This window comes from Humulus lupulus, chromosome 7, assembly GCF_963169125.1.
Source record: "Humulus lupulus chromosome 7, drHumLupu1.1, whole genome shotgun sequence".
NCBI lineage: Eukaryota > Viridiplantae > Streptophyta > Magnoliopsida > Rosales > Cannabaceae > Humulus > Humulus lupulus.
In genome coordinates, this window is record NC_084799.1 from 207,958,742 (window position 1) to 207,986,536 (window position 27,795).

A 27,795-nucleotide genomic window follows, 5' to 3' on the forward strand; every position below is an offset into this window, starting at 1 on the left:
AAACAATTTGCATAATCACTTATTACATATAATAATATTAAACATCAATTTATTAATAATAACAATAATAATAAATCATTTGTAGACGAATTTTGTGAGGCCAGGAATATGAGTGTTGATTATGTAGTCTTCCCAATCTATACACTTTGGATCAAAATTAAATGCTTCAATGAGTTTCTCATCCTTTGCTTCTTGTCGTAGCCTTTCCAAGTTTATATCGTCAAATCTACAAAACACATTCAATATATTAATTGGTATATATATTCACTTGTTAATTATCAAAATTATTTTTACATAAGATTCAAAATTAATTTTCATAAAATATATATGAAGAGATAATCATAAAAAACAAGAAACTTACATGGCGTTAAATAAGACATAGGGTTTGTAGAGTTGAACCAAATGCAATATTGTCTTGAGTTTGCTCATGTTTTTAATGTGCTTCTCCTTGTTATATCCAAAACTTGCTACTCTATTTATTAGGTGCCATATCTGTATATTATTGTGAAAAGGTGATTTTAATTCACGGAAAAATATTTTATTAAATTTTCACAATATAAAAAAAATACTAAAAAAAAAAAACAAATGCTTTCTTATTGAGGTATCACACACTCTAAAATGCTTTTGCTTTCTTTTTCAGATGAAGTGTTGTTCTTGTAGGGTTGTCGTTCCTTTCTCGATCGAGAAGTTCGAAGTAATTTAGGAATAACATTGCATTAATGATCAAATTTATAGTACTCGATCTAGAAGTAATATTTTAGAAATTTATTGTACTCCAGAATGGAACTAGACTACATCTGATGATATATATATATTGGACAATTCTCCGATAGGGGCTTCACTTAAGCCATACCGGTGATGCTCTTCACTGTTCTCGACTCGTGAACAATTTTCGACGCAATTTTTTTTTATGACCGTGTATATTGTAGTTGTTAAGAACATCCTGTAAATTTTCAGAAAATTCTTAATAGTTTACAGTACCGAAAACTAGGTTCAAACATGTTGTTTCTACGTGCATAAACAAAAGTAGTCACGAGTGCAACAATATGTTTGAACCTAGTTTTCGGTACTGTAAACTATTCAGAATTTTCTGAAAAATTCCGTTGATGCTCTAAATAGTTACAATATACACGGTTATAAAAAGAATCACGCTAAAAGCTATTCAAAGGTCGAGAACACTGAAAGCCCCACCGGTAAAACTTAAAGTGAAGTCCCTACAGAATAATCATCATTAATGAGCAAAATATACGTACCTTCAATGGTAATGCAAATCGAATTGCAATGTACATTCTAAAAGTAGTGATGTGTTTGAAGAGTGTCAACTTGCCAACTCTGATGGGTTTTTCGTCTTCTTTATTGACCAATAGATGTTTAGTGAAGTAACGAAAGATTAAATTACATATTTGAGATATATTTATAGGATTTCTCATTGAAGATCCAACTTGGTAAATAATTCCAGATGAGTTTTTTTCTTGAGCTTGTATTGCCATAATAATTGCATTTACAACCATGTCACCTGGTATCTGTAATTATAGTATATAGTTTCAAACAAACTAATTTGTTAAAAAATAATTTAAATTATATATTAATAGCTTCACCAATTGTTGAAATTAATTCAAAACAAATTGTACACTACTACATAACATCTATAACGATATAATTTTTTTTAATTTATTTTTGTGAATCTCACGTACTTAATTTATTTAGATTTATTTAGTTGTACTAGTACCTTATTGTTTTTATACACGTGTAAAACAACATATTTAAACCATGATTTCGAAAATGTAAAATATTCGGAATTCTCAAAAAATTAGTAGGATGTCTGCTGTAATTATTTTATATGTACGCCATCATATAAAAAAATTAGGTTATATAATTTCTCAAAGTGCCGAAAATATAAAATGTCCCTCCCTAAGAAGCTTCTCAATATATAATGCAAGACTTTAACCATTTTTTGTTCATTTTACATGGAAATTTCTTTTTGAATGGATGCTATTATATATGAACTAGCTAGTCTTCAAAATGTATTATTTTGCTTTTATTATTCATAACTTTTAGATTACTAATTTCTAAATTCAATCAACACACTTTTCATATTCAGTGGACCAATCCCTAAGAACTTTTTCAGCAAATAATACTTGATAATCAAAATAATTTTGAATAGGACAAATATAAGACCTTAATTGTGTGATGTGAGTTCTAGTTTTATTTGAGATAAGATAACCTTCTAAATATGGTTGAGGGATGCATTAAATAAAACTATCTTAACTACTGAATATATATAGAGTCCAACCTAATAAAAAAAAACTCTATAAAAGATCACAATATATATTGATAATAAATAGATCATGGTTGGTACTATATATACTTACCAAGTCAAGTATCAACGTGGGACTTCCCAAGAAGCACGTAACTTTACCTCTTCCATATCCAATAATTACGCTATCAACAGTTCTGTTGAAACCATATTGTATATATACATGTAAACATTGAAGATCAATAATATTATACATATATATATTTATATATATAGGGAATGATTACAACACATCATCTTTTTTTGCAATACCGGTGCATCATTTTTCTATTTCGGCACCTGGATAGATATAATCCCAAATTTTTTATATGACGGTATACATTGTAGGTATTTAGAATATCCTACAAATTTTCAATAAATTCTGAATAGTTTATGAAGCCGAAAATATAGTTCAAACTGTCAAATTTTACACGCGTACACAAAAAAATAGGCACGCGTGCAACAAACAGTTTAGACCCTGTTTCGGTACCATAATTTATTCATAATTTCTTGAAAATTTGTAGGATGTTCTAGATAGCTATAACGTACACCATCATATAAAAAAAATTTGGATTATAACTATTCAGGTGCCGAAATAGAAAAAGGATGCATCGATGTTGCAAAAAAAAATGGATGCGTTGTAGTCGCTCCCTATATATATATATATGGAAAAATAATTATTATTACTAGTTACCTCAAACCTTCAATCCAACCAGGAAATGGCTCTTTGTATGTACTGGTAATCATAGTTGGACGTATGATAATGATGGAGAGATCATCTTTGGCTTGTTCTAAGCACATTTCTCCCATTGCTTTAGTAAACACATATGTATTTGGCCATCCAAATAGTTTTGCCCTTTTATTAATTAAATCAAATTAAACATAACCATATATTCCAAACATAATAAGCATAGAAATAAATTCAATGCTTAATATAATAATAAAAATGAAAGACCTTTGAATGCCAAGCTCTTTCATTGCGGTTGTAATTGCAGCTTTTGAAGCTTCTTGCTCATGAAGTTGATACAATTTTTGTGCTACAAGTTGTTTTTCCACTTCAAAATCAAGTTTGGGGCAATTTTGCCTAAGTGTCTCGCCAATTTGAAAGGCCTTTTCTTGTATAATTCCTTTCACTTCTCCACACACATAAGCTGCATGCATGGATAAAACGTATAGTTTTCAACTTGAATATCATAATAAATTGTGTCCAATAACTTTCTTTTATAGTTTAGCCAAAACCAAAAATCCAAGGAACACATATCTATATAAACAACACACATGCATAGATTATACAAAAACTTATATACCATATATACGAAAACTTATGTGTAAATTGTATGTTATATTATTTATAATAAAATAATGTTAGATTAAATAAATAAGTGAGACAAATGTGTGTGTGCAAATTTGTAGCATACTTTTCGGAGTTACATAATGAGAGATGCATGCATTACATAATAAAAGAAGTGATTCGAAATGGAATTAATTTTGAGAGCTCAAAGTGAAACTTGGAAAATAACTATATCTTTTAGAATAGATTTAGTACATCTCGAGGGATAAGACTTGAACTTTCTAAAGAGATTCACAGTTGATGGTAACATATCTTTAATACTAGTTACTTAACCAGTATTAAGTTCAATAGGTAATAACAAGTCAATCAAGTGAATATTAGTAGTACTCAAATATGTCTCATTTGAGATATGATAGTACTAGTGCGTTACTAAAATGAGGGTTAAAACCGAATTTTTTTTAATTAATAGAACTCATTCTTGAAAAGACAAGTATTTTACTGTAACAAAATACTGTAAGAGTTCTAACTATATAGACCTAAGGGTGGTGTCACTCCTCATGAGAATTCGGAGTCATTCTAAAAAAAAGTCTATGAATGGAATGTGCACATGACAATTAATAGTGCAAAGCGAGACAAGTGGTTCTCAAGTGAGCATAGAAAATGTGTTTGTATTATCACCAGTTTGTTATCAAGGAGTCGTGGTTCAATGCTTCGGCAACCAAAAATTCAACAAACTTTGTGATAATTACACTAAGATAAAATTCAAGTCCAAAGACATTTTAACTTATGCACTAATATACAATATGGTTTCTATAGAGAGAGTAATTATTTATTCAAGTGGGGGAATATTATATTCTTAATATAATTCTTGATTGATTAGATAATTGTTACAAAAGAAGAATTATTTAATCTAGTGGGGGATTATATTATTTATAATAATATAATGTAAGATTAAATAAATGTGACAAAATGAGTTTGTCACATAACATAATTTGATAGTTACAAATACTAAGTGGGACAAATGTGTGTGCCCATATTTGTAACATAATTTTGGGTAAGGATGTTCATTAAAACCACCCACACCGTACAAACCGCCCACACCTCATCATAATTTGCGTTTTGGAAACTTTCGCGGTGCGGTTGTAGTTTGTATTTTGCCAAATCACACGGTGCGGTGCGGTTTGCAGTTTTGAATTTTAGAAATGTGGTTCAAACTATATATGTTAATTTATTTGTATATATATTTTTTTTCAATTTGACTACATCTAGAAAAATTAGTATGTTTCATAGGATGCTAACACACATTCTATTTCAACATAAAAATATTCCTCCTTAATTAAAACATTTACTTCTATATATCACATTTTTTTCTTTATTATTAGTTTGTTGTATTTTTATTGTTTGGCTAAAAGTTTATTAGTTTGTTGTATATTTATTGTTTTGTTAAACACTCTACAGTTATGAGCTTTATTAATTATAATTTTTAATTGTTAAATTATTTGATGATAGGGATAAACTGCTTACACCGTACTACACCACACCGAATTTTTGCTATGATGTTTATGCGATTAGAGGTCAATGCAGTGCAAATTGGAAAATTGTTCAAACTGTATATGTGGTGCAGTCCAATAAATTGGCAAAATACTGCGGATCGCCCGCTTCGCGAACATCCCTACTTTTGGGAGTTACATATCTTACGAAGTCAATAACAATTTGTAACTTCCAAAAGATTACCTAGTAATGTGTAAAATGAGAGTTACACATTTCTAGATTGAATTTCTTGAGCCATTATGTTATATGGTTGTTGGAGAAGTGATTTTAACTCCATTAGGTGTATGGAAGTTAGATAATCGAAAGGGGAATAGTTTGGATGTTTTTGTGGCAAAGTACAAAATTTGGGAGGTTACAAGCTCTAGGCCGCGACCTAGAGTAACCCAGGCCACAACCTAGGAGGCAGAGCCTCGTGGTAACATTGGTAACATTCAAGGGTTTGGTGGAATTTGAAATTCAAAGAGTGTCTCAAAACCCTATAATTAGACTATTGGGCCACTTGTGAATATGAGTTTTTCATTCATTTAGCACTTGGCAGGAAAACAAAAAAAACTTGATTATTGCAGAGAGTTATTTTCTAACCTTTGAGTGTCCCTTAGTGCTAAGAAAATAGGGATAAATAAGTTTTTGGACAAAGGTTTCGAACCTTGTTCAAATTTAGTAATCCCCACTACTCTTAACTTTGGTAGTGTGAGTGAAGTTTGTTTTCTTCCTTCATCTTTATCTCTATTTTGTTATTTGTATAATATTGTCTTGTGTTGTATTCTTTCTTCTTCAAAATATATATATCTTGTCATCTATTATTATATATTTATGTGTGTATAGATTTTGGTTAGAGTTGTAGTCTTCTCATTTTGTTCTTTATGAGTTATATTGTAAAATTTGTGCTTATAGTTGTAATCTTGATGTTTCCTCTGTTGAAATGTATATTCTCTAACATTGTTGACATAATAAATAAATATTATTTTTGTCGAGCCCTCGAACTATGACCAATTCAGATCGTGCTCTCTAAATAATTCACAATATTAAATATTCCTTCCGAACTATATCCATTACTCAAACGAGAGACTTATGTTAGAATTTGTCTTAGGTAGCTAACAAAATGATGATGTAGTTTTTTGTTGTTGATGTGGTAATGTCATATGTAGAATAATTAGTAATTTTGCCCCCAAACTTTGACCACTACTAAATTGTGCCCATTTTATTAAAAGTATCATAACAATTGGTTGTAGTCCCTTTCAAAAAAAAAAATTAACAATAGGCTGTACTATTTAATGTATAACTAACTTATTACCTAACTCCCATAATGATATATAGACTATATATGAATAGAGTATTGCTAAGAGGCACTATGTCCAATACCACAAAGAAGTAGCATATACTGTTATTGGTGAAACCTAATATCGATCTCACATATTTTAATTTAATAAATATTACGAGATATCGCTAACAAACTAATTTGTACCACCTCATGAATTATTAGTCACCTTAATTATGCTGCCAAATAGTAACACTCAATTAAAAATCATAGTCATATAAATTTAAGCATATACTTTCCCTTGTTCTTATATACAATAGTTGAAAAAGATGCAATATTTGAGTAATAGTATTATCCCCATTTAAAGAAATATGTCTACATATAAGCAAGTAATTAATAATTAAAAAGAAAATGGTTGACAATTACCAGTAGAGACATGAAGAAAAGTCTTTAGTTTAAGACATTTCTTGGCAAAGTTCAGCATATGCACCACTCCCATTGTATTAATTGCCAGTGAAACGTCATATCTGCAATATTATTAATTCATTAATTAACAACAACAATAATAAATATACTATACCATACAAAATTGGTATTCTTAATTTATATATATAATAGAACAAATTTCTTTAATTTTAAAGTTATAAATAATATTTATTATTAATGAAAATAAGTTCACTATTTTTTTTAATATATATATAATAAAATAAATTATAGTTCAATAGTATATATAAATATCTGTATCAATAATCTTTATATATATAACATCTAAATATAACGTTAACATAAATATATATTTATATAACTACATGACATATATATAAAATACAATAATATTTAAAAATAAATTAATAATAGAAATAAAATAAGATTAAAAAAAGTTATAGTGTAGACAGTAGTTTACTTGTATCAACTATTTTTAATTTCTAATGTATCTCACAATGTCATTTGGTGTGAATTTGATGAAAAAAAAAGAGCACCAATCACTTGATAAAAAACAAAATATCACACAAATTTATAAGATAAAAAAATTTTATGTATGCATTTATTATTTTTAAATAAATATAATTTAATTATTTAAATTATCATAAATATCTTTAAAATATCGTATTTTAGTTAATTAATTAATTTATTTATTTTTGCTTAAGTTTATGTTTATTCTATTTTTTTAATTTATCAGTGACAACAAAATATTATATATTATATGTTTAATATAATATTAAGTTTAAGTTTAATTAAATTTTATTTAAGTTATAAAATATATGGTTTTATTATTTTTAAATAATTATCATTGTAAAATATTTCAAAAATATCTTATTTTAATTTGTTTAATTATTTATTTAATTAAGTTTAAGTCATATTTACAATTTATCTTCAAATATAATAATATTCTGTTAAATATAAGAATATTCCGTTAAAATTAACGGAAAAAAACAAAAAAAAATCGTTTTATGTTTTAGCTAATTAAGTCAATATTGTAGGGTTTACTAATTTTCTATCTACATTGACTATGTATACACATTATTATTATTAATTATTAATTAAAATAATTAATGAAGAATATTAATACTTAGGTAGGTACCTTTCATAAAAATCAGTCGTGGCTGCAGAATTTAGAATGATGTCCAAATTGTCCCACAGTTGGTGCCTTAAATTAACATCTTCAATTCTTAGGTCTTCATAAGCAATGTCTCCAGCCACTGCTATTAATTTCTCATTTATAAACTCATCAAAATCCTTGCCTCGTTCTTCTCTTAAAACCCTAAACACTTCTTTTCCTATAACCTAATATAGGAATTGGAGATTTGAGAAACTTTCCATAAATTATCACTAATAAAGACTCTAATTATTGATAGTTTAATGTAAGAGATCGAGGGTTGGCCAAGCTCATGCACGACGTTGTGGCCAAACTTTTTATTGATAAATAGAGTAATGATTACATAAAGTGAAGTGACATTACTTAATAAAACAGTAAATATCGGTTTTGATAAATGTGATTAGCTAGACTACACTGTTATATTACTGTGTGTAATATTTAGATGCAGTGCACATACCATTACTCTAATAAATAAATGTAAGGGCGCTGAATGGCAAAAACATTTCATCATAAAATAAAGGGATATTGGCGGCGATAATAGCCAATTTTTTTTCTTTCAAAAGTTGCACTTTAATACCCGAATTTTTTTTATTAAAGTACAACTTTCGAAAAAATTTGGGTATTATTGCCCCCAATATTCCTAAAATAAATATCACACACACACACACCCATATATATATATGGGATTTCTCTTTGGTAGGGGGCTAAAAAAAAGGCGCACTGGTGCGCCTCTTTTGTGTTCTCCTACCGTGAATAATTTTCGACATGATTTTTTTTTATATAATTGAGTTTATCAATTCTAGTTATTTAGAACATCCTACAAATTTTCAAGAACTTTCGAATTATTTACAGTGCTGAAAACAAGGTTTAAACACGTCGTTGCACGCGTGACTAATTTTTTTTATGTGCCTGGAAAACAACCTATTTGAACCTAATTTTCGATATTGTAAAATATTCTAAATTTTCCTTAATTATATTGTTAATGCATGCCCGGTTTCCCTAATATCCTTTTTCTTTCTGTAACACCTAATAAGGTTCCAGAACTAGAAAAACGCAAACATATAAATATATATTATAGTTATATAGAGCATTCAGGAAATTCTAGATTATTTACAATGTTGAAAACAAGAGTAAAGAATTTGTCGCACACGTGAGTGTTTTTTTTATGCGCATGACAAATAATTTATTTAAACCTAGTTTTTCGGCACTATAAATTATTCGAAATTTCTTAAAAATTTGTAAAATACTCTAAATAAGTATAATATAAACGATCATAAAAAAATATCGCCAAAAATACTTCACAAGCCAAAAACAGAAAAGTATTCACTGATGCATCTAAAAAACCCAATATATATATATATAAATATATATATATATATTTATCCTATATTTATTTATATGATAAATATATATCTCCAAATTGAGTATTATGTGTAATATAGTTAAGTAAACCTCAGTATGCATGCGTTGTCTGGCTGTGTTGCTATCCGAAGCTCTTAGAAGAAGATAGAGCCTCTTCACATTTGGTACCACTCTTAGTATCTTTTCCACAAACACTGCATCCAAGTTTACTAAATTAGTTATCATATACATATATATATATATATATACTACAATGCATCACTTTTTTTTGCAACACCGATGCATCCTTTTTTCTATTTCGGCACCTGGATAGTTATAATTCCAAAAAAATTTATATGATAGTGTACATTGTAGGTATTTAGAATATCCTGCAAATTTTCAAGAAATTCTGAATAGTTTGCGCAGCCGAAAACAGAGTTCAAACTGTCAAATTTTACATGCGCACACAAAAAAACAGGTACGAGTGTAACAGATAGTTTAGACATGTTTCGGTACCATAATTTATTCAGAATTTCTTGAAAATTTTCAGGATATTCTAAATACATACAATGTACACCTTCATATAAAAAAACTTGGGATTTTATCTATTCAGGTACCGAAATAAAAAAAGGATGCACCGGTGTTGAAAAAAAGGGATGCGCTGTAGTCGCTCCCTAACTATATAATATGCATATAACATAACATAGCAAAATCAATATATAAAGTAAAACATAATATACATAATGTGTGTAGAGAGAAATTTATACGTACGTTTAGCAAGAAATCCAGTGGCCCCAGTAATTAGAATTGTTTTGTTCTCCAAAAATTGCATACTTTCCATTTCCATTTCCATATATATATATATAGTGAGAGAGAGAGAGAGAGAGAGAGAGAGAATAATATCGAAAGAAAGAGGGAGATAGATGAAGAAATTTTAATTTGATATAAAGAAATGTTGTGAAGATTGTTGTAAGAGCCAACCCTATTTTATACTAAATTTTTTTTTTCTCTTTCGTTATTATCTAGGCTATGATAGAATTGGAAAAAATGTGGATATATGTGGAGAGGAGAGGAAAGGTATACATATTTGTGAGAGCATTGAAAAAGAGACTAAATTATTATCATCATTAGCGAAAATACAATTATAGTTCTTGTGTTTTTTCCAAACATACGATCAGTTTCTGTGTTTTGTTATTAAATAATAATTTGGACATTATGTTTTACAAAATGGAACAAAATATAAATGTATGGAGAGGAGAGGATAAACCGACAAAGTTAATGGGAGAGTGCATATTTCTGAGAGCATTGAAAAAAAGACTAAATTATTATCATTAGGAAAAATATCATTTTAATCCTTGTATTGTTCCCAAATATCTAATCAACTCATGTTTTTGGTTAAGTGAAAATTCGAGTATTTTACCATATAGATTAAAATATATAGAGAGGAGGGACAAAACTTACAAAGTTAGCCGAAGAGTGCATATTTATGAGAGCATTGAAAAAAGAGGCTAAATTATTATTATTTTTTATTTAGTTTGAAAATTAGTCTTTTTCAACCACGTTCCTATATTAAACAAAACAAATAATTAGGAGGAGCCATATAAATTTGTTTAATTTTTCTTTTAAGAAAAAAACTTATAAAGTGTAATTTAACTAAGACACGTGTCCTAAATATCACTTCAGTAATATTATTAATTTTTTATTCTTGTTTTAATTTTTTATTGCAGAAATAAATATTTATTATTATCGTACATACGTGTCATTTCATTTGTTATGAGAAATGGCAGAGCTTGGGGACCAGAGTTGTTAGGTTTGAATTTGTACTACCACTTTTCTTTTTTTGGGGAAAAAGTAGTTGATTTATTTCTAATTATTTTTGGTAACAATATTAAACAATTATAATAGTTATGTTAGGTAAAAATTTTATTTTTTGAATATTTTAAACACTAAAGTAGAAATATTATTTTTATTTTTGTTTCTTTATTTTTAAAAAATAAAAATATGTTTGATAATTATTTTTGTTTTTAAAAATAAAAAATAATAAATACGTTTGATAACTTTTATTTTTATATTTTGTTTAACAATATAAAATGAGGTGGTGATTTGAAGAAGAGGAGAAGAAAAAAAGAAACTAAAAGTCGAAAATAATTTAAAAAAAATTTGAAAGTGGAAATTTTCTATTTTCAAAATTTAATAAATTTTGTTTAAAATTTAAAAAAATAATAAATAAAAATAAAATTACAAAATACAAAATACTATTTTATGTTTAATTGTCAAATTTTTAATTAATTAAATAAAAAACTAGTTTTTTAATTGTTACCAACCAGCACCAATATGTTTTTTACTTTATATTTTTATTTAGGGGTATTTTTGTGGCATAAATACTTAATATTTTTCATTTTATACCCTTATATACATAATATTTTTTTTGTGGAAAAAACATTGAACGTTATGTTTCTCTACTTCCGTAACTACCAACTATGTTAAGTGCTAACACGACTAATTAGATGTCATGTGCCAGAGTATTAGTGGTCTACCTTATAATTCTTTTTTATATTTTATTTCTTGATTTTTTTTTTTTTAAAAAAAAGCTAATTTTACAAAGAATTATTACAAATTAATATAATTAATAAAAAAACTATATTGTTAAATAAAACAAAAGAAATTAAAATACAAATAAGAAAATTATTTTTCTTCTCTTCCCATTGTCCCTCATCTTCTTCATTTTTTTTCTTTTTCATTTGAGATAGTTCTATAGTTTTTTTTTGCATATGCAAAAAAGATGAATTGGTTGTGATGATGTTCCTGGGTTTAATAAATACCTAAAAACAGTAATTTTTTGTGCGTTTTTTTTATTTTTATTTTCTTAATGTTCTAAGATTTAATCTTGTTGGGTAGTTAAGTTTGCTGTAACTTTTATGATTTAATCTTTCTTTAATCGTATATGTACTATTAAGTTTTTTTTATCAATTTTTGTAGTATTAGTTACTTTAATAAATCAAAAATTGGTTTAAATATATTTAGTGATTTTAAAATTTTATTTTTGATTTTGTTTAAATTCAATTTAAGAAAAATTTATTTTTATTTTTTCAATTTTTTAATATTTTAAATTGAATTTAAATATTTTTTTAAGTTTCAAATGATCTGGACCAATAATAATTAGCTGCGTACGTATTTATTTGGTATTTTACCGAAAATTTAATAGTAGGTACTTAAATTGAAATAAAATGTTGACGGAAAGTATTTTAGGTATAAAATAATAATTAGGTATTTAAGTGATCCAAATGCAAAGTTTAGGTATTTTTGTTGTAAATACCTCTAATTGAGTAATGTTATGTGCTAGGGGTGAGCATCGGTCGGTTTGGGCGGTTTTTTCACAACAAAAAATCCAGAATTCGGTTTTCGGTCCAGATTGGTCCAATCCAAAAACCGACCGAACCAAACCAGTTTTAAAAAAAACCGACCGTTTTGGACTGCGGTTTGATCGGTTTAACCGACCAAACCGAATTGATTATTGTTTTTTTTTTTAAAGTTTTAGTTAAAAAATTAAAAATTTTACATTGTTGGAATCCATTTTTGTGCATTTTTAAAACATAAATATATAGAACATAATTACATTTACAAATTTTAAAGTTTGAAACATAATTAAAAAAATTTATTTTTATTAAAAATTATATAATATTATATTATTATTTTATTATGTTCGGTCGGTTTCTGTTTTATTGGTCGGTTCACCCAAAATTTCAAAACCGACCGAACAATGACGGTTTGCACCGTCGGTGGTTTTTTTGGTTTTTGGTTTAAATGGTTTTGGTTTTTTTGGTGTTCGGTAGGTCGATGTACACGGTTTTTTCGGATTTTATGCTCAGCCCTACTATGTGCACACACAAATATTACACACTCCTGTGTGAAAAATCACTTCAATCAATCATATTTGTTTAAGATGAGTCTCACTAGTAAAAGTGATTTGCCACATAAATATGTGTAATGTTTATGTGTGCACATATTATTACTTAAAAAGAGTATATAGAAATATGACATATCGTCATTAGTGTAATTTAATAGCGGATTTCACATATTTCAATTTGAATTAAAACATGTGAAACCCGATATTTATTTGTACCAATAATAATATATAGTGTTGGATACCCTAGGGTGCTTTTTAACATTTCTGTTTTGTTATGGAAATTTCAACAAGTTATGGATAAATAAATTTTTATTTTAAAATTTTAACTTCTCAAATTCAAATTATATTTCTAAATATAAAAATTAAATTAAACAATGTAATAAATAATTAAGAGTAGTATTAATATTTTTTTTTTTTAAGAAAACAAGAGTAGTATTAATTTAAGTTGTTATCAAACTCATATATATCTAATAACTAATAACGTGGGCTCTTTAATGCATGCAAAGTTTTTTTTTATTTTATTATTATTTGAAAAGTCCAAAACATAAAGTTGTTTAACTAATGTACTTTTTTAAATAGCACATATTATTTAAATAAAAACATTTGAACATGTTATAAATAGGAACTAATTTTTGTAAGAAATTTTAATTTTAAAATTAAGTACAAAACACGAATTACGAATTCAAATATATATGAAAGAAATCATATTCAATCTTAAGAAAAGAAGTGTAGGACATTATCACAACCATTAAATTCCAAACAATATGTTCAACATTAATTAATTAAAGATTTTTAGCGCACTGAAATTCATGGCAACCATTCAATAATAAAGTGACATAACTATACTTAATAAGCCTATGGAGTAGTGATGCATACGGGGGCGGGGAATTGGTGGGGAGTGATCCCCCGTTCTCATTTATATTTTTAATCCCCGTCTCCGCCCCATCCTCATTTATTCCCCGTCGGGGGCGGGGTGGGGAATCCCCTATTGGGATGAGGAATTCCTACGGGGAACCTATTTATTTAAAAATAAAAGTTATAAATTATATGTAAATTAAAATACTTCACAATATTTATTATTTAAAATATTAAACATTATCCTAAATAAAATGGAAATAATAAAAAAAGTTACTACTATACTACAATAACACATAAAGAAATATATAAAATATTAAAAAAATATATAAAAATTTAACTGGGTCCCGTCGGGGCGGGGATTGTTATCCCCGTCCCCGCTCCATTTAACATTCGGGGATAAAAAATTATCCCCGTCCCCGCCCCATTCCCCATTTAGACGGGGATTCCCCGCCACATTAGGGGCGAGTCCCCGCGAGGCCCAGTCCCTATGGGAAAAATGTGCATCCCTACTATGGAGAGACATTTTTCTCCAAGCCTTTTAAAGGAATAATGACATGTAAAGTGGTCCCATTGGATATTTTGATATTTTCTTCAAATAATAAAGGGTAATTTTTTTTTTCCAAGCTTATTAGGTAAACTTTGATGGAAAAAAAACCTAAAGTGTTCATAAAATATCACAAAAATAAAAAACTTATAATTTTCTTTTTGTTGTAATAATCATTCCATATATTTTGTGATATTTGTATCCTAATTTTTTTATCAACTAATTACTTCTCTAACCTTTCCAATTTGTATATGTTGGGTCCTAAATACTAGCTATTTTTGTTTCTATACTATGTTTAAAGAGTTTATATATTTTTGAACCCTGTGTTTTGTCCTATTAATTATTTGGACCATGTGTTTTGTCTCATTACTTGTTTTGACCCTATATTTTGACAAATTACTTTTTAGACCCTATGTTTTTTAAAATATGGTTCAAATAGAACCCTAAATCCGATTTTTGTCAAAGTTTTCTCAACTAAAATCACAAATAATTCACCAAAACTAATAATTCAGAACAAACATAAAATAATTTTCCTTAAAAATTGTGTTATTATATTCAATTTTTTCTTTATCAAAATTGAGTTTATGGGTCTATTTGAATTATTTTATAAAATATAGGGTCAAAAAATAAATTTTTAAAATACAAGATCCAAAAAAGTATAAACGCTTGTTTAAAATATAAAAAAAAATGTAGGAAACGAGGGATTTTGTAGATGAATTTGAATCCCAATAAAGGAGGATTTTATCATCCTACACACCCTAAGAACACAAGATTTGATTTATATTATTTCACCAAATATACTTTTATAAGAACAAGGTTTATGCATAAATGCTTTAAATACAAAAAGTATCAAATTTATTGTCAAAATTTTACCTCATCCATATTGAATAGAGGACAGCAACAGACTGACAAGAACTTAATGAAAAATAGCAAGTTTTGATTTTCAAAAAAATTTATTTTTTGAGCGTGACAAGTATCTTTCTATCAAAATTGAAATTGGTCCATAATAAAATCATGATTTTGAAATAAATACTTCTAATATCTAAATTGCATTGTCAGTTATTATATACATGCTTCCAATGACTACACAATGAGAATTAGATCATTGGCAGGCCCGCCTTGTGGCTAAGGTTCCTACATAATGAGGCCCTAAAATTTGGAAAAATACCATTTTTTACACATATAAAGGCTCTAAAATTTTAAAAATTATCACTTTATATATAACATTTTTTTAAAATAACATATTTCGTATAGGGTCTCTCACAACTTAAGACCGACAACCCTACATATAGGTGCCCGAAATCTACTAAATATAAAAAACGCTTTTGTGAGACAAAAAATTGACTTAGTCAAAAGCGTCAATCAACGATTTTCATATACACAAATTAAGGTTTTAGGCATTAGTTGGAGGCTTACACCAAAAAATCAATTGTTTTTGACAGAGGTGACAGACACTACATATATCCAACACTATAAACATCAATCAATAGGACTGATATCTACAGTGTGAATACTAACCCTAATGAACATTTATTTCTCTCTTATTGTCTAATCATCCTCATACTCTTTCCCACCTAATCTTCTATCTTATTTGTCTTTATGTAGTATTTTTTATAAAGTCTAGATCTCTCTCATATTCTTTCTATGTGATTTTAATGTTGTTAGTCATTTTTAACATGAAGATGCATGCTAATTATGTCTTAAAACTTTTAGTTTTAGTTATAAACTGATGCCAAAAATATTTTTTCTCTGTAGTGTTTGACTTTTAACTGACAAAAATATTAGTGTTTGGAAATCTAATCAATACAATTTGTAAAGCTTATTAGTTGTAGATGCAACTCACACACTGAAAATCCAAATTGACAAAACTTAGGAGTTCTTTCGATATTTTAAAACTGAGCTTTATTATTGTAGGTAGGGATGCACATTTTCCCATAGGGACGGGACCCCGTGGGGACTCATTCTTAATGGGGCGGAGAATCCCCACCTAAATGGGGAACAGGACGGGGACGGGGATAATTTTCAATCATCGAATGTTAAATAGGACGGGGGTGGAGACAATACTCCCCGCCCCGATGAGACCCCGTTTAAATTATTATATATTTTTCTACTATTTTATATATTTCTTTATGTGTTATTGTAGTATATTAGTATCTTTTTAAATATTTTAAAATTTATTTGAGATCATGTTTAGTATTTTAAATCATAAAAATTGTGCAATATTTTAATCTACATATAATTTACTATTTTTATTTTAAAATTTTAATCTAAAATTGATTTTTTTAAATAAATGGGTTCCCCGTGGGGATTCCCTGCCCCAATAGGGGATTCCCCAGCCTGTCCCCGATGGGGAATAAGTGGGGATGAGGCGGGAACGGGGATTAAATTTATAAATGGGGACAGGGGAGCACTCTCCACCAATTCCCCGCCCCGTGTGCATCACTAGCTATAGGGCATCCATGGTGTAAAACATCATCTTAGGTTGTTTGGTTGAATTGAATATCGGCTCCCTATATTTTATTTTAAATTAAAATAAGTACAAATAACATTATGCCATATAAGGCAGTGTTGGACACCATTGATATCCTTGAGCATCAATCTTTAAAAGTATAGTTTCTCGTCAAATTAGACTACCAAAATAATAAATATCTAAAATGACATGTACTTTTGCATATAAAAAAAGTTGAGAAAATAGATTTTATATTTATTAAAGAAAAAAAAATTAAATAGGAATATATAATAAAAGTTTTTCTTAAGCTCTATAAATGTGTATTGAGAAGCAGTGTACGGAGTAGGACATGAATAAATAATATTGTTATTAGTTGGTTAGTAGTAGGACATGAATAAATAATATAGTTATTAGTTGGTCACCAAAAAAAATAGTATAAAAGAATAATATTATATAAGCTCCCATATACCAAAAGAAAAAAATAAAGAAATTTGGTGATAATTAGATTTGAAAAATGGAATTGGGAAATATGATGGAATATTTTGAGAACAAAACCATTTTAATCACCGGTGGAGCTGGCTTCATTGCAAAAAGTATTACTAATTTTCTTCTATTATATAGTTTCCACTTTTGCTAATAATAAATTTATGATATGTTTCCATTTTTGGCTTCTTTTGACTCTTTCTATATTTTAATTAATTGAATTTGTCTAAGAACTAACCTAGTAGAAAGTTTTTTTTTTTTTTTTCTAAATCTATATCTATAATAGTTAATTAATGAGTGAGGTTGTTTATGGATATGCAGTTTTTGTGGAGAAAATTCTAAGGACTCAACCTAATGTGAAGAAGCTCTACCTTCTTTTAAGAGCTTCAGATTGCAAATCAGCACAACAACGTATCCAAACTGAGGTCTATCATCTACCTTAGCTAGCCTCCACAAATATTAATATTTACTTTATCTATATATAATATATAATTTTCATTGATAATTTCTTTACAAAATAACACATTCAACACCTTATTATATATATATATATACTAATTCTATTTGTAATATATATTTTTTAATATCAATAAGGTTCAAACATGTTAACTTTCATGCGTATAAAAATATTAGTCACGCGTACAACAACCTGTTTTAAACCTAATTTTCGACACTCTAAATTATTCAGAATTTTCTGAAAATTTATAAGATGCTCTAAAATACTACAATCTACACGGTGAATAAAAAAATCGCCGAAAATACTTCCCAAGCCAAATACACGAGGTGCACCAGTGTGCCTCTTTTTCCTATATTATATATATATATATATGACAATAAAGATTTACGTAGCTAAAGTATATATATATATATTCTTTTTTGTAAAAGAAGGTAATATTAAAACTTTTAATTGGTTATCGTATTTTGTCAACATTATATAAGGAGTTTCATTTAGTCAATCAAATCTATATCAAGCGGGGACTTATTATTTTAAAAAACAATTTCATATCAGTTAGTGTAATATTTTGGTGCATAATTTTAATGCACATATCATTTCTCACAAAGTGATGGTGTTACTCACCAGGGTCGTAGGTCAACGATCGAACTAATCGATACACAGAAAGATACTATTTTGAAATAATTGTCAAGAGACTATATTATATGTTGTTCTCTAAGTTTTAAGAAAAAAAAAACTAAAATATCTACATTCAGTTTCTCCATTTTATTTGAAAATAGTACTCTGAACTTTTTTTTTTCTGTCAAATATTTTTTTTGAAGACCATAAAACCTTCAATTTAAATACTATAAATGATCATTTTTGAGAAAAAATTATTCAGTATTGATAATAATTTGAATTCTAAAATATATATATATATATAATAGGGTATTAAAATAATTGAGGGTATTTTGGTATTTAAAAACAATAGTTTGGCCAAAAATATGTTCATATAGTACTATTTTGGACTAAACTTAAAAAAAAATAGATAAGAGTTAGGCTTGGCTTTTGTTTTTGGAAACTTAGAGACAAATATGATATTTAGCTTAAACAAAGGAAACCAATAAATTAGTATAACAGTCATGATCAATGTAAAAATATTTTGTAACTTTAAGTCATTATCAAAATAATTATTATGACAAAAAGTAATTAACTATTGTACAAATTAACCATTAAAACTAAATTTTGTTGACACAGTAGAAAATATTCATATATATATAAAATCTTTCAGGAAAATAACAGCTAATTAGATAAGAAAATATTTTACTCATTATTGTTCTGTATTACTATATATATTTATATATATATATTATAGGTCATCGACAAGGAATTGTTCAGGCTATTAAGGGAAAAATGGGGAAAAGAATTTGATTGTTTTATATGGGAAAGAGTGGAGGCTGTTGCTGGAGACATTGCTGATGAGAACTTATTAGGTATCAAAAATGCCAATTTGAGGGAAGAGATGTTGAAAAATATTGACATTATTGTGAATTGTGCTGCAACTACTGATTTCTATGACAGGTAATCATTATTATTCTGTTGTGCCAAGCTAGCTAGCTAATCAATAACAAATAATCTTTACTTTATATGAAATTTTCCTAGCTTCACTTTAAGCCTTATCGATTTTAGTATTCTCGATATTTAAACAGTTTTCGACGCGATTTTTTTTTTATGATCGTGTATATTGTAGCTATTTAGAGCATTGGTTCAAACATGTTGTTGCACGCGTGACTAATTTTTTTTATGCGTGTGGAAAGCAACATGTTTGAATCTAGTTTTCAGTACTGTAAACCATTCGGAATTTTTTGAAAATTTGCATGATGCTCTAAATAGCTACAATACACACGGTCATAAAAAAAATTCGCGCCGAAAACTGTTCACGGGTCGAGTACACTGAGAGCCCCACCAGTAAGACTTAAAGTGAAGCCCCTATAAAAGAATTGTCCTATATTTATATATATATATAAATATATATGGAACTTCTTAGGTAGGGGCGTTACTTAATTACCATAGGGACGTTTTCTATTTTCGGTACTTGAAGAAATTATAACTCAATTTTTTTTGTATGACTGCATAGATAATAGTTATAGTAGGCAATCCGTTAATTTTCGGAAAATTCAGAATGATTTACATTGCCGAAATTAGGATTCAAGTAGTCTGTTTTTCACTTGTATAAGAAAAATTAGGTACGAGTGCAACTGTCTGTTTGAACTCTGATTTCAACAACGTAAATTCTTCGGAATGTCTCGAAAATTGGCGGGATGCCTGTGATAACTATAATGTAGACCATCTTACAAAAAAAATTGAGTTATAATTTTTTTAAGTGCCAAAAATAGAAAATGCTCCAAAAGTAGTAATGTCATTACCTAATAAAAATTCTTATATATATATATATATATATATATATATATGAGGTCCTAAGCTTGGATATATATCATAATATCCATGTGGGGCACATCTCAATGTATGGCCAGATTTTTCACAACCAGCAATTTCAAAGGGTCACTTAATAATAATTTGTTGTGTAGATGTAGAGCACAATACTAAAAATTAATATTAGTGTTTTTACTATACAGACAAGAGTAAAATGATATATGACATATTATATATCCATTATTATATAAGGCTCAGTTAAAACATCAGATGTTATCTTATATATGTGGTATTCCATTCCATTCCATCCATGTCAGTATCTTTATAGAATTTATTTTTGTTAGAAAAAAAACAACAAGAATAATAATAATAATACTTAATTAATATTCAATGAACTAACTTTATTTATTACTACTAATTCTGGCATATATAATTGATATATAGTTTTGATGAGTTTTTTAGACACTAATCAAAACAAACATTTGCAGGTATGATGTCTCCCTAGCCATTAATACAATGGGAGTTTTGAATATTTTGAGCTTTGCAAAGAAGTGTATCAACCTAAAGATGCTACTCCATTTGTCAACTGGTAATTAGTAATATTTTATGATTTTTTTTATAATTTTTTTATTTTGAAAATTACACATACACAATTGAGTCAAAAATATATACTAATTAATAATTTAGCTTATCAATTATACACATATGAGTATATTTATATGTATAAAGACTTCTCAATAGTTATTATTTATAAATAAATACTAACAATTATGATGATGTGCCAATATAATGACATGTAAATATTTTTTTTTATATTAATTTCGAATTTAGTTTTTTTTTCCATAATTAATATTATTTCCAACCAAGAGAGAAACTAGCTATATTTAGAAATTGACATGCATTTGAAAAATGAAAAATTTACAATATTATATTTTCATAATAAATACATTTTTTCTCTTCAGGAAACCCTTCAAAAAATTTGAAAAAATCAAAATTTATTTTTAGAAATATTAATTAATAACTATAAATATGGATAATTAATCTTAATCCAATAATTAATATTAAAGTAATCATCCATGAGTGAGTAGTAACTATTAAGAAGAGTTAATCTCATGTATATATATTGTAATTATATATATCATAATTTAATTAGTCTAATATTTTTGTGGGTTAATTATGACTAATAATGAAGCTTATGTGTGCGGCGAAAGAGAAGGAATAATAGCAGAGAAAGGTTGTGAATTTGGTGAGACATTAAGTGAGACTTTGACCAAACTTGATTTTAAAATTGAGAATGAATTGGCTGCACACAAATTATCTCAACTTCAAAAAATTGAAGCTTCAGAAGCAACCATTAATACCACAATGAAGGATTTTGGGATTGAAAGGTTATTATATATGTTAATTTTATTTATTATTTTTTAATAATGTTATTTTGATTAATAATGTTAGTTAATTAATATTTGACAGGGCAAAGTTATTTGGGTGGCCAAATACATATGTGTTTACTAAAGCAATTGGAGAAATGTGCTTAAACCAATTGATTGTGCTTAAACCAATCAATTGTTATCACTATTCCTGGCTGGATTGAAGGTTTGAGGTAATATATATTTATATATAAAATAATTTATTGATGAAAATTGATTATTTTATAATGTCATTTTTTTTTAATAATAGTTTCGGGAAATAGTTTTCGTTTGGAATCTAAATCATGTGTCGAGAATTTTTGACCGGGCATGTATGGAATTCTCAACATGGCGTAGATAAAGTTGTCAGGGTTTCCGAAAGACCATTTTGTAAATAATTATCAAAATAAAATTATTATGAAAAGCATTAATATCTCAAACTATTGATAAAACATAATTTTTTCATGATACCTATGTACAATAATAAAGCAAAAATATTATTAGCGACCAACACTTAAAAATTTATATTTAAAATTATTAGGTCGTAAGTAAAATGTTTTTAAACATATTTTTATCTCATAGTTCATCTGTATATTGTGAGTGAAAAATTCATCTAATTGGTTTTGTATGCATACAGAACAATGGATACCTTAATTGCAGGATTTGGAAAAGGGAAAGTGCCATGCTTCTTGGGTAGACCTACATATATAATTGACATGGTAAGTCTATAAATAAATAAATAAATATATATAACTCAATTTTTTTTAATGACGGTGTACACTATAGTTACTGTAAGTATTCTACCAATTTTCAAGAAATACCAAATAATTTACGGTGCTGAGAAAGACTTCAAAATAATTTATTTTACGTGCGTATAAAGTAAGCTTAAAAACAACATGTGCCGAAAACAAGAAACGAGTTGTTTTGAAGCTTGTTTTATATGTGCATGAAATAAGTTATTTTGAACTTTATTTTTCGGTACTGCAAATTATTCTAAATTTTTCAAAAATGGGTGAAATGTCTTAAATAACTATAATGTAGACCGTCGTATAGAAAAATTGGATTGTAATTTTTTCACGTGCCAAAAACAGAGACACCCTTACTAGAGATAAACAGAGACACCCTTACTAGAGAGGGAAAAATGCATGCCCTGCTATAGTTGTCCCCAATAAATATATATATATATATATTTATATATATTTGTACTAGCATGCAAACTATACATAGAGATGGGTTGTTGTTGGGCCTTATGTGGAATAACTACATGAGCAACTAATCCAATAATATTGGTCTATATATTTTATTGGGAATTTACTCATTTGGTACTTTGTGTTTTTGTAAAGGATTATTTTGGTACTCTCTTTTTTCAATAATTCTCATATAATACTTTGTATTTTAAAATCATACATATTTGGTACCCTAGGACTCATATTTGATAAATAAAATTTTATCAATATGACCAAACTGTCATAAATTATATATAATTAAATAATTAAATTTCAATTTGGATCTCACATAATTGAAAAGCATATTATTAAATTGGTAAAGTTTAGGGTACCAAATATGTATGATTTCAAAATATAGGATACCGAATATGTATGATTTCAAAATACAGGATACCAAATGAACATTCACTACAAAAAAAGTAACTTTTAGTGACAACTTTTTAGTCACAATATATATTTTGTGGGACTAAATATCATTTTTAGTAACAACAAAAAATTACTTGTGACTTAAAAGTCATATTTAATCACAAGTTGTCACTAATGTAGTTTTAGTCACAACCTATTATTTTTAGTGATAAAGTTTGTTGTGACTAAAAATACATTTAGTGACAACAAATTGTGATTTTTGTGACTAATACTTTTAACCACGGACTTTTTAGTGATAACATAAGTAAGATAAGTTTTTTTAGTCACAAATTTTTTATTTTTAGTCACAAAATTTATTGTGACTAAAACCAAAATTTTTTGTAGCAAAACGATACTTTACAGAAACACAGACTCCAAATGATTACCTACCCTGTTTTATTTATTCTTAAATAAATAATAGTACGACTAATAATTAAATTAAAAAGAGCTTATTATAAATATATATAATTAATTTTGCAGATACCAGCTGATATGGTGGTAAATTCAATGATTGTGGCCATGGTATATGGTGAATCTGGAACTATTTATCAAATTGGAAGCTCCATGAGAAACCCTCTTTATGTTTCGAATATACATAATTATGCTTTTCATTATTTCACCAAAAATCCACTGATTGATAAAGATGAAAACCCAATCAAAGTGAGCAAAGTTACAGTTCTTCACCATTTTTCGACTCTCATGATCTACATAGCCATTCGATTCATCCTACCTTTAAAGGTTCGATTTATTAATTATTATTGTTTCTTTTTCAATTTAATTATTCTGTTTTTATCAATTTAAATATCTTATAAACTTTTAACAATTAATACAGATACTGCAAATGTTGGTCAACTTACCAATTTTCAGATGTTACAAAGATGTTTATGCCAAGAACATGAGGAAAATTCAGACGATAATGCGTTTTCTACAGCTCTATAAACCCTATGCCTTATTCAATGGAATGTACGTGTGTGTATATATATATATATTCTTAATTTTATTTATAGAATTTATTAATTATTTTTATTAAATTTAATATAAATTTTAAATAAATATCATATTTTAATTAAATAATTTATTTATTTTTGTTTAAATTTATATTTATTTTAATTTTTGAATTTAAAAGTGACAACACGAGATTATATATTATATGTTTAATTTAATATTAAATATTATATGTGATTCTAAATTTCTTAATAGTTTTTTTTAAAAAAGTAATTTGTTCCTAATTTATAGTAGATTATATTATATGTTTAATATGATATTATTATAATAAGTGAATCTAAATTTAATTAAATTTTATTATATATGATTTTATTATTTTTAAATAATTATTATTTTAAAATATCTCAAAAATATTATATTTTAATTTATTATATAGAAGAGATATAGAGATATATTTATTATAGTATGATTGAGAATAATAAAGCTTGATGGATATAATTAATAATATATATATATAAAAAAAAATTGTAGATTTGACGACACAAATTCTGAAAGGCTGCGAGAAGAATTGAAAAATAGTGGGAATTTGGAAATAATTGAAGCATTTGATTTTGATCCCAAGTCCATTGATTGGGAAGACTACATCATCAATACTCACATTCCTGGCCTAAAAAACTATGTTATTATATGAAATGATATATATAATATATAGTATCTATATCGATTAATAAATAAAAATTATATATGTATATGTGTAACAAAAGATGTATGTGTTGTGTTGTGTGGCATTGTATTGTATTGTATAACTTTCTCTATTTTTAATCGTAATAGAATGAAGTAGTTGTAGTATTTGTATGCTTAAAATTATTATTGATATATATATATATATATATATTTCTTCTAAAAAGTATGTAGATAACATAAATTTTTGGTTTTAACGATTTGTTTGGTTAAGTTTAATGAAATATTCTAAATATACCACTTGCTTCTTGGGCTTTAAAACCCAATTGTTTGTTTTCCGAACCACCACCTTTGAATGGTGGCGCCGCCACTGTCGCCGGAGCCCCGCCGAAATCCACCAATTAATTTTTTAAAAATAAAACTTTTCAGGACTCGCATTGTTTTTAGTCCTAAAAAATTCTAATTTTTAAGACTCTCAAATAGAGGACTCGCGTCCCACAAGTCCTAAAAAGCTTTTTTTATAGTAGTGTCTACTTTTTCTCTTATTTTATTTGTAATTTTCAGTCATAGAGTTTCTTTATTGTACTATTTTGTATAAAATTGTAATAGTTGACATATTTTCGATTGAGACAACATATTATTTTCTAACATAATCAAAATTGAAGATATGATTCCATTTATCCAAAGTCCAACTCTACCATAAAACTAAAAGTATAATAGTTTTTATTTTTTTTTGGTAAAAGTATAATAGTTACTTAAAGAACTAAAATCTCCATATCATGAAGATTTTGTTTCCAATTCCATTACACGAAAGCAAATAATACAGGAAAAAGTGATCGAAAAAAAAACTAGGGTTCCCTTGCTGATGAACACTCTGCATATTGACAATTTTATTGTGCTCAATTATAGTCACAATAGTTGGATCATATGCTTATTTCAAGGGTTGCATAACACACACTGATTTATTTGTTTGATTCTAATTAAGGAAAAACCTCAATTAGTGACTTTAAACCAAACAGGGGTGTAATTTTATAGCGAGTGAAACCAGCTTTCAAGATGAGTTTTTCCCATTCTTTTTGGCTTCTCTCTTTCCCAGGGAGAATGACCATTATTAATAAATCAAAAAAGAGCTTTGCTTCCAATAGTTCATGTTCATCTTTTGTGTTGTCTATTACAATTTCTATAATCACAACCTTTCCTCCATTGCTTGGAATAGCTTCTCTACATTTCTTCAAAATCGTCAGGCTTTCCTCATCACTACAACCACGTAGAAGAGACTATATATACATATATATAACAGTTATGATAAATTCTTATTCATCGAAATTCTTAGAAAAAGAAACAATAGCACTTTATATGTATACATAACATTAATTTCTTGGCAAACAAACATACCTTGAGTAGAATTGCATCAGCTTGAGGGATTGCTTGAAACATGTCACCCTCAATAAACTTCAAGTTTTCAGTATTAGGCAAATCAGCAACCACATGTGATAGCTCAAGCACTGAGCATTTCAGGTGAGGAAATGCTTCAATGAGAATCTTGCAGAATGCTCCATTACCGCCGCCTACATCGACCAATGAAGTTAGTCCCTCAAAAACAGGCTTGAAATCCTTGATAACAACCTTCAACAATCCTGCATCACTGGCCATTCCTTCATCGAAAATCGCACCGAATTCAGTATTCTTGCCCCAATACTCATACAAGCTCGTCCCCTCATGAGCTAATTGAAATGGCGTTGTTGTACTTGCAGCTGCATCTTTCTGCTGGAACCAACTTCCAAGAAAATGGGAGGGATTTACAAAAGCTGGATCAAGCACTGCGAGAACATAGGGGGACAAGCTTGGGACCTCATTATTGCCTTTAGTCAGAAGCAATCGAGATGAAGGTGTGAGACCATATGCTTCTTCTTCTTCTTCTTCTTCTTCTTCATTTTGGCAAATAACTTTTTTTGATGTGAAGAAGCCAGAGTGTACTAATAGGCGCATCAGACGGTGGACGAAGCCAGTTTTGGATGGAGGAAGTTGAAGGGCAGAGACCAACTCAGGAAGAGTAATGGGTTGGCCTTGGCCTTGGCCATTGTTGTTGATTATGTCTGGTATGCCTAGCTGAACTGCACATTTCAGAGACATAGAACTCATGCAGCTAAGCATATGCTTGTACAAATGGGCTTGACCTTGGGATAACTCACTGCTACTACTTCCTTCCCCATGAAAGAGAGCAGCCATAATGGTATTGTGTTTTCAGAGATACTTTTCAAAAGTTTTATGTCAATAAACTGATAAAAGGGTGAAATTTTGATTTGTTTAAATGGAAAAGATGAGTAGGTGTTCCTTCACTTTCAATTACTATTTCATGACCCATCTGTTCTTTCTTTTGGATCACATATATATTTTTTCAATATATCTAAGATCACTTATCATATCCCACTCAGGAAGAGTAATGGGTTGGCCTTGGCCATTATTGTTGATTATGTCTGGTATGCCTAGCTGAACTGTACATTTCAGAGACATAGAACTTATATAGATGATGTGGAACGAACAATACCACAAGTCAAAGCTTTTTTCAAAAGATTTTTTATATATATATGGCCAAATATCAATAATTCATTACTCATTTCTTGTATGCTTTGGAAAAAAATTAAATAGTGTCCTGTGCATACAGTACACTAAAAATAAGAGATAAAGTTT

General features: G+C 27.7%; 3 protein-coding genes across 4 annotated transcripts; 1 reads left to right on the forward strand and 2 right to left on the reverse strand.

Moving 5' to 3' along the window:
• Nucleotides 1–10,264, reverse strand: LOC133790173 (probable fatty acyl-CoA reductase 4). 2 transcript variants are annotated; one of them, XM_062227706.1, is made up of 10 exons: nucleotides 10,106–10,264; nucleotides 9,446–9,549; nucleotides 7,979–8,181; nucleotides 6,823–6,923; nucleotides 3,252–3,447; nucleotides 2,991–3,152; nucleotides 2,373–2,454; nucleotides 1,254–1,523; nucleotides 362–492; nucleotides 1–226 (listed from the first exon to the last, which is right to left on the reverse strand). In XM_062227706.1, exons 1-10 carry the CDS (start codon nucleotides 10,185–10,187, stop codon nucleotides 76–78), a joined length of 1,482 nt encoding a protein of 493 aa, XP_062083690.1. In that variant the 5' UTR covers nucleotides 10,188–10,264; the 3' UTR covers nucleotides 1–75. The 2 variants fall into 2 exon arrangements, with proteins under 2 accessions (XP_062083690.1, XP_062083691.1); XM_062227707.1 differs by lacking the exon at nucleotides 1,254–1,523.
• A 7,342-nt stretch (nucleotides 10,265–17,606) lies between these two features.
• Nucleotides 17,607–24,165, forward strand: LOC133792679 (probable fatty acyl-CoA reductase 5; the record flags this gene model as incomplete). The annotated part of the gene is made up of 8 exons (XM_062230588.1): nucleotides 17,607–17,685; nucleotides 17,897–18,000; nucleotides 19,384–19,589; nucleotides 20,930–21,030; nucleotides 21,634–21,829; nucleotides 21,985–22,041; nucleotides 22,485–22,566; nucleotides 23,959–24,165. Coding segments are annotated over exons 1-8 (1,032 nt in total), but the record flags the coding sequence as incomplete, so codon positions are not given.
• A 1,589-nt stretch (nucleotides 24,166–25,754) lies between these two features.
• Nucleotides 25,755–27,395, reverse strand: LOC133789311 (trans-resveratrol di-O-methyltransferase-like). The gene is made up of 2 exons (XM_062227122.1): nucleotides 26,500–27,395; nucleotides 25,755–26,381 (listed from the first exon to the last, which is right to left on the reverse strand). Exons 1-2 carry the CDS (start codon nucleotides 27,331–27,333, stop codon nucleotides 26,085–26,087), a joined length of 1,131 nt encoding a protein of 376 aa, XP_062083106.1. The 5' UTR covers nucleotides 27,334–27,395; the 3' UTR covers nucleotides 25,755–26,084.
• Nucleotides 27,396–27,795: the final 400 nt, after the last annotated feature.

Coding starts and splice junctions, on each gene's coding strand:
- LOC133790173 (XM_062227706.1), bottom strand. CDS start 10,187: ATGGAAATGGAAATGGAAAGTATGCAATTTTTGGAGAACAAAACAATT. Junction 9,550..10,105: donor CACTGGATTTCTTGCTAAAC/GTACGTATAAAT, acceptor ACTTGGATGCAG/TGTTTGTGGAAAAGATACTA. Junction 3,448..6,822: donor TTTTCTTCATGTCTCTACTG/GTAATTGTCAAC, acceptor CCATGCATGCAG/CTTATGTGTGTGGAGAAGTG.
- LOC133789311 (XM_062227122.1), bottom strand. CDS start 27,333: ATGGCTGCTCTCTTTCATGGGGAAGGAAGTAGTAGCAGTGAGTTATCC. Junction 26,382..26,499: donor CTGATGCAATTCTACTCAAG/GTATGTTTGTTT, acceptor ATGTATATATAG/TCTCTTCTACGTGGTTGTAG.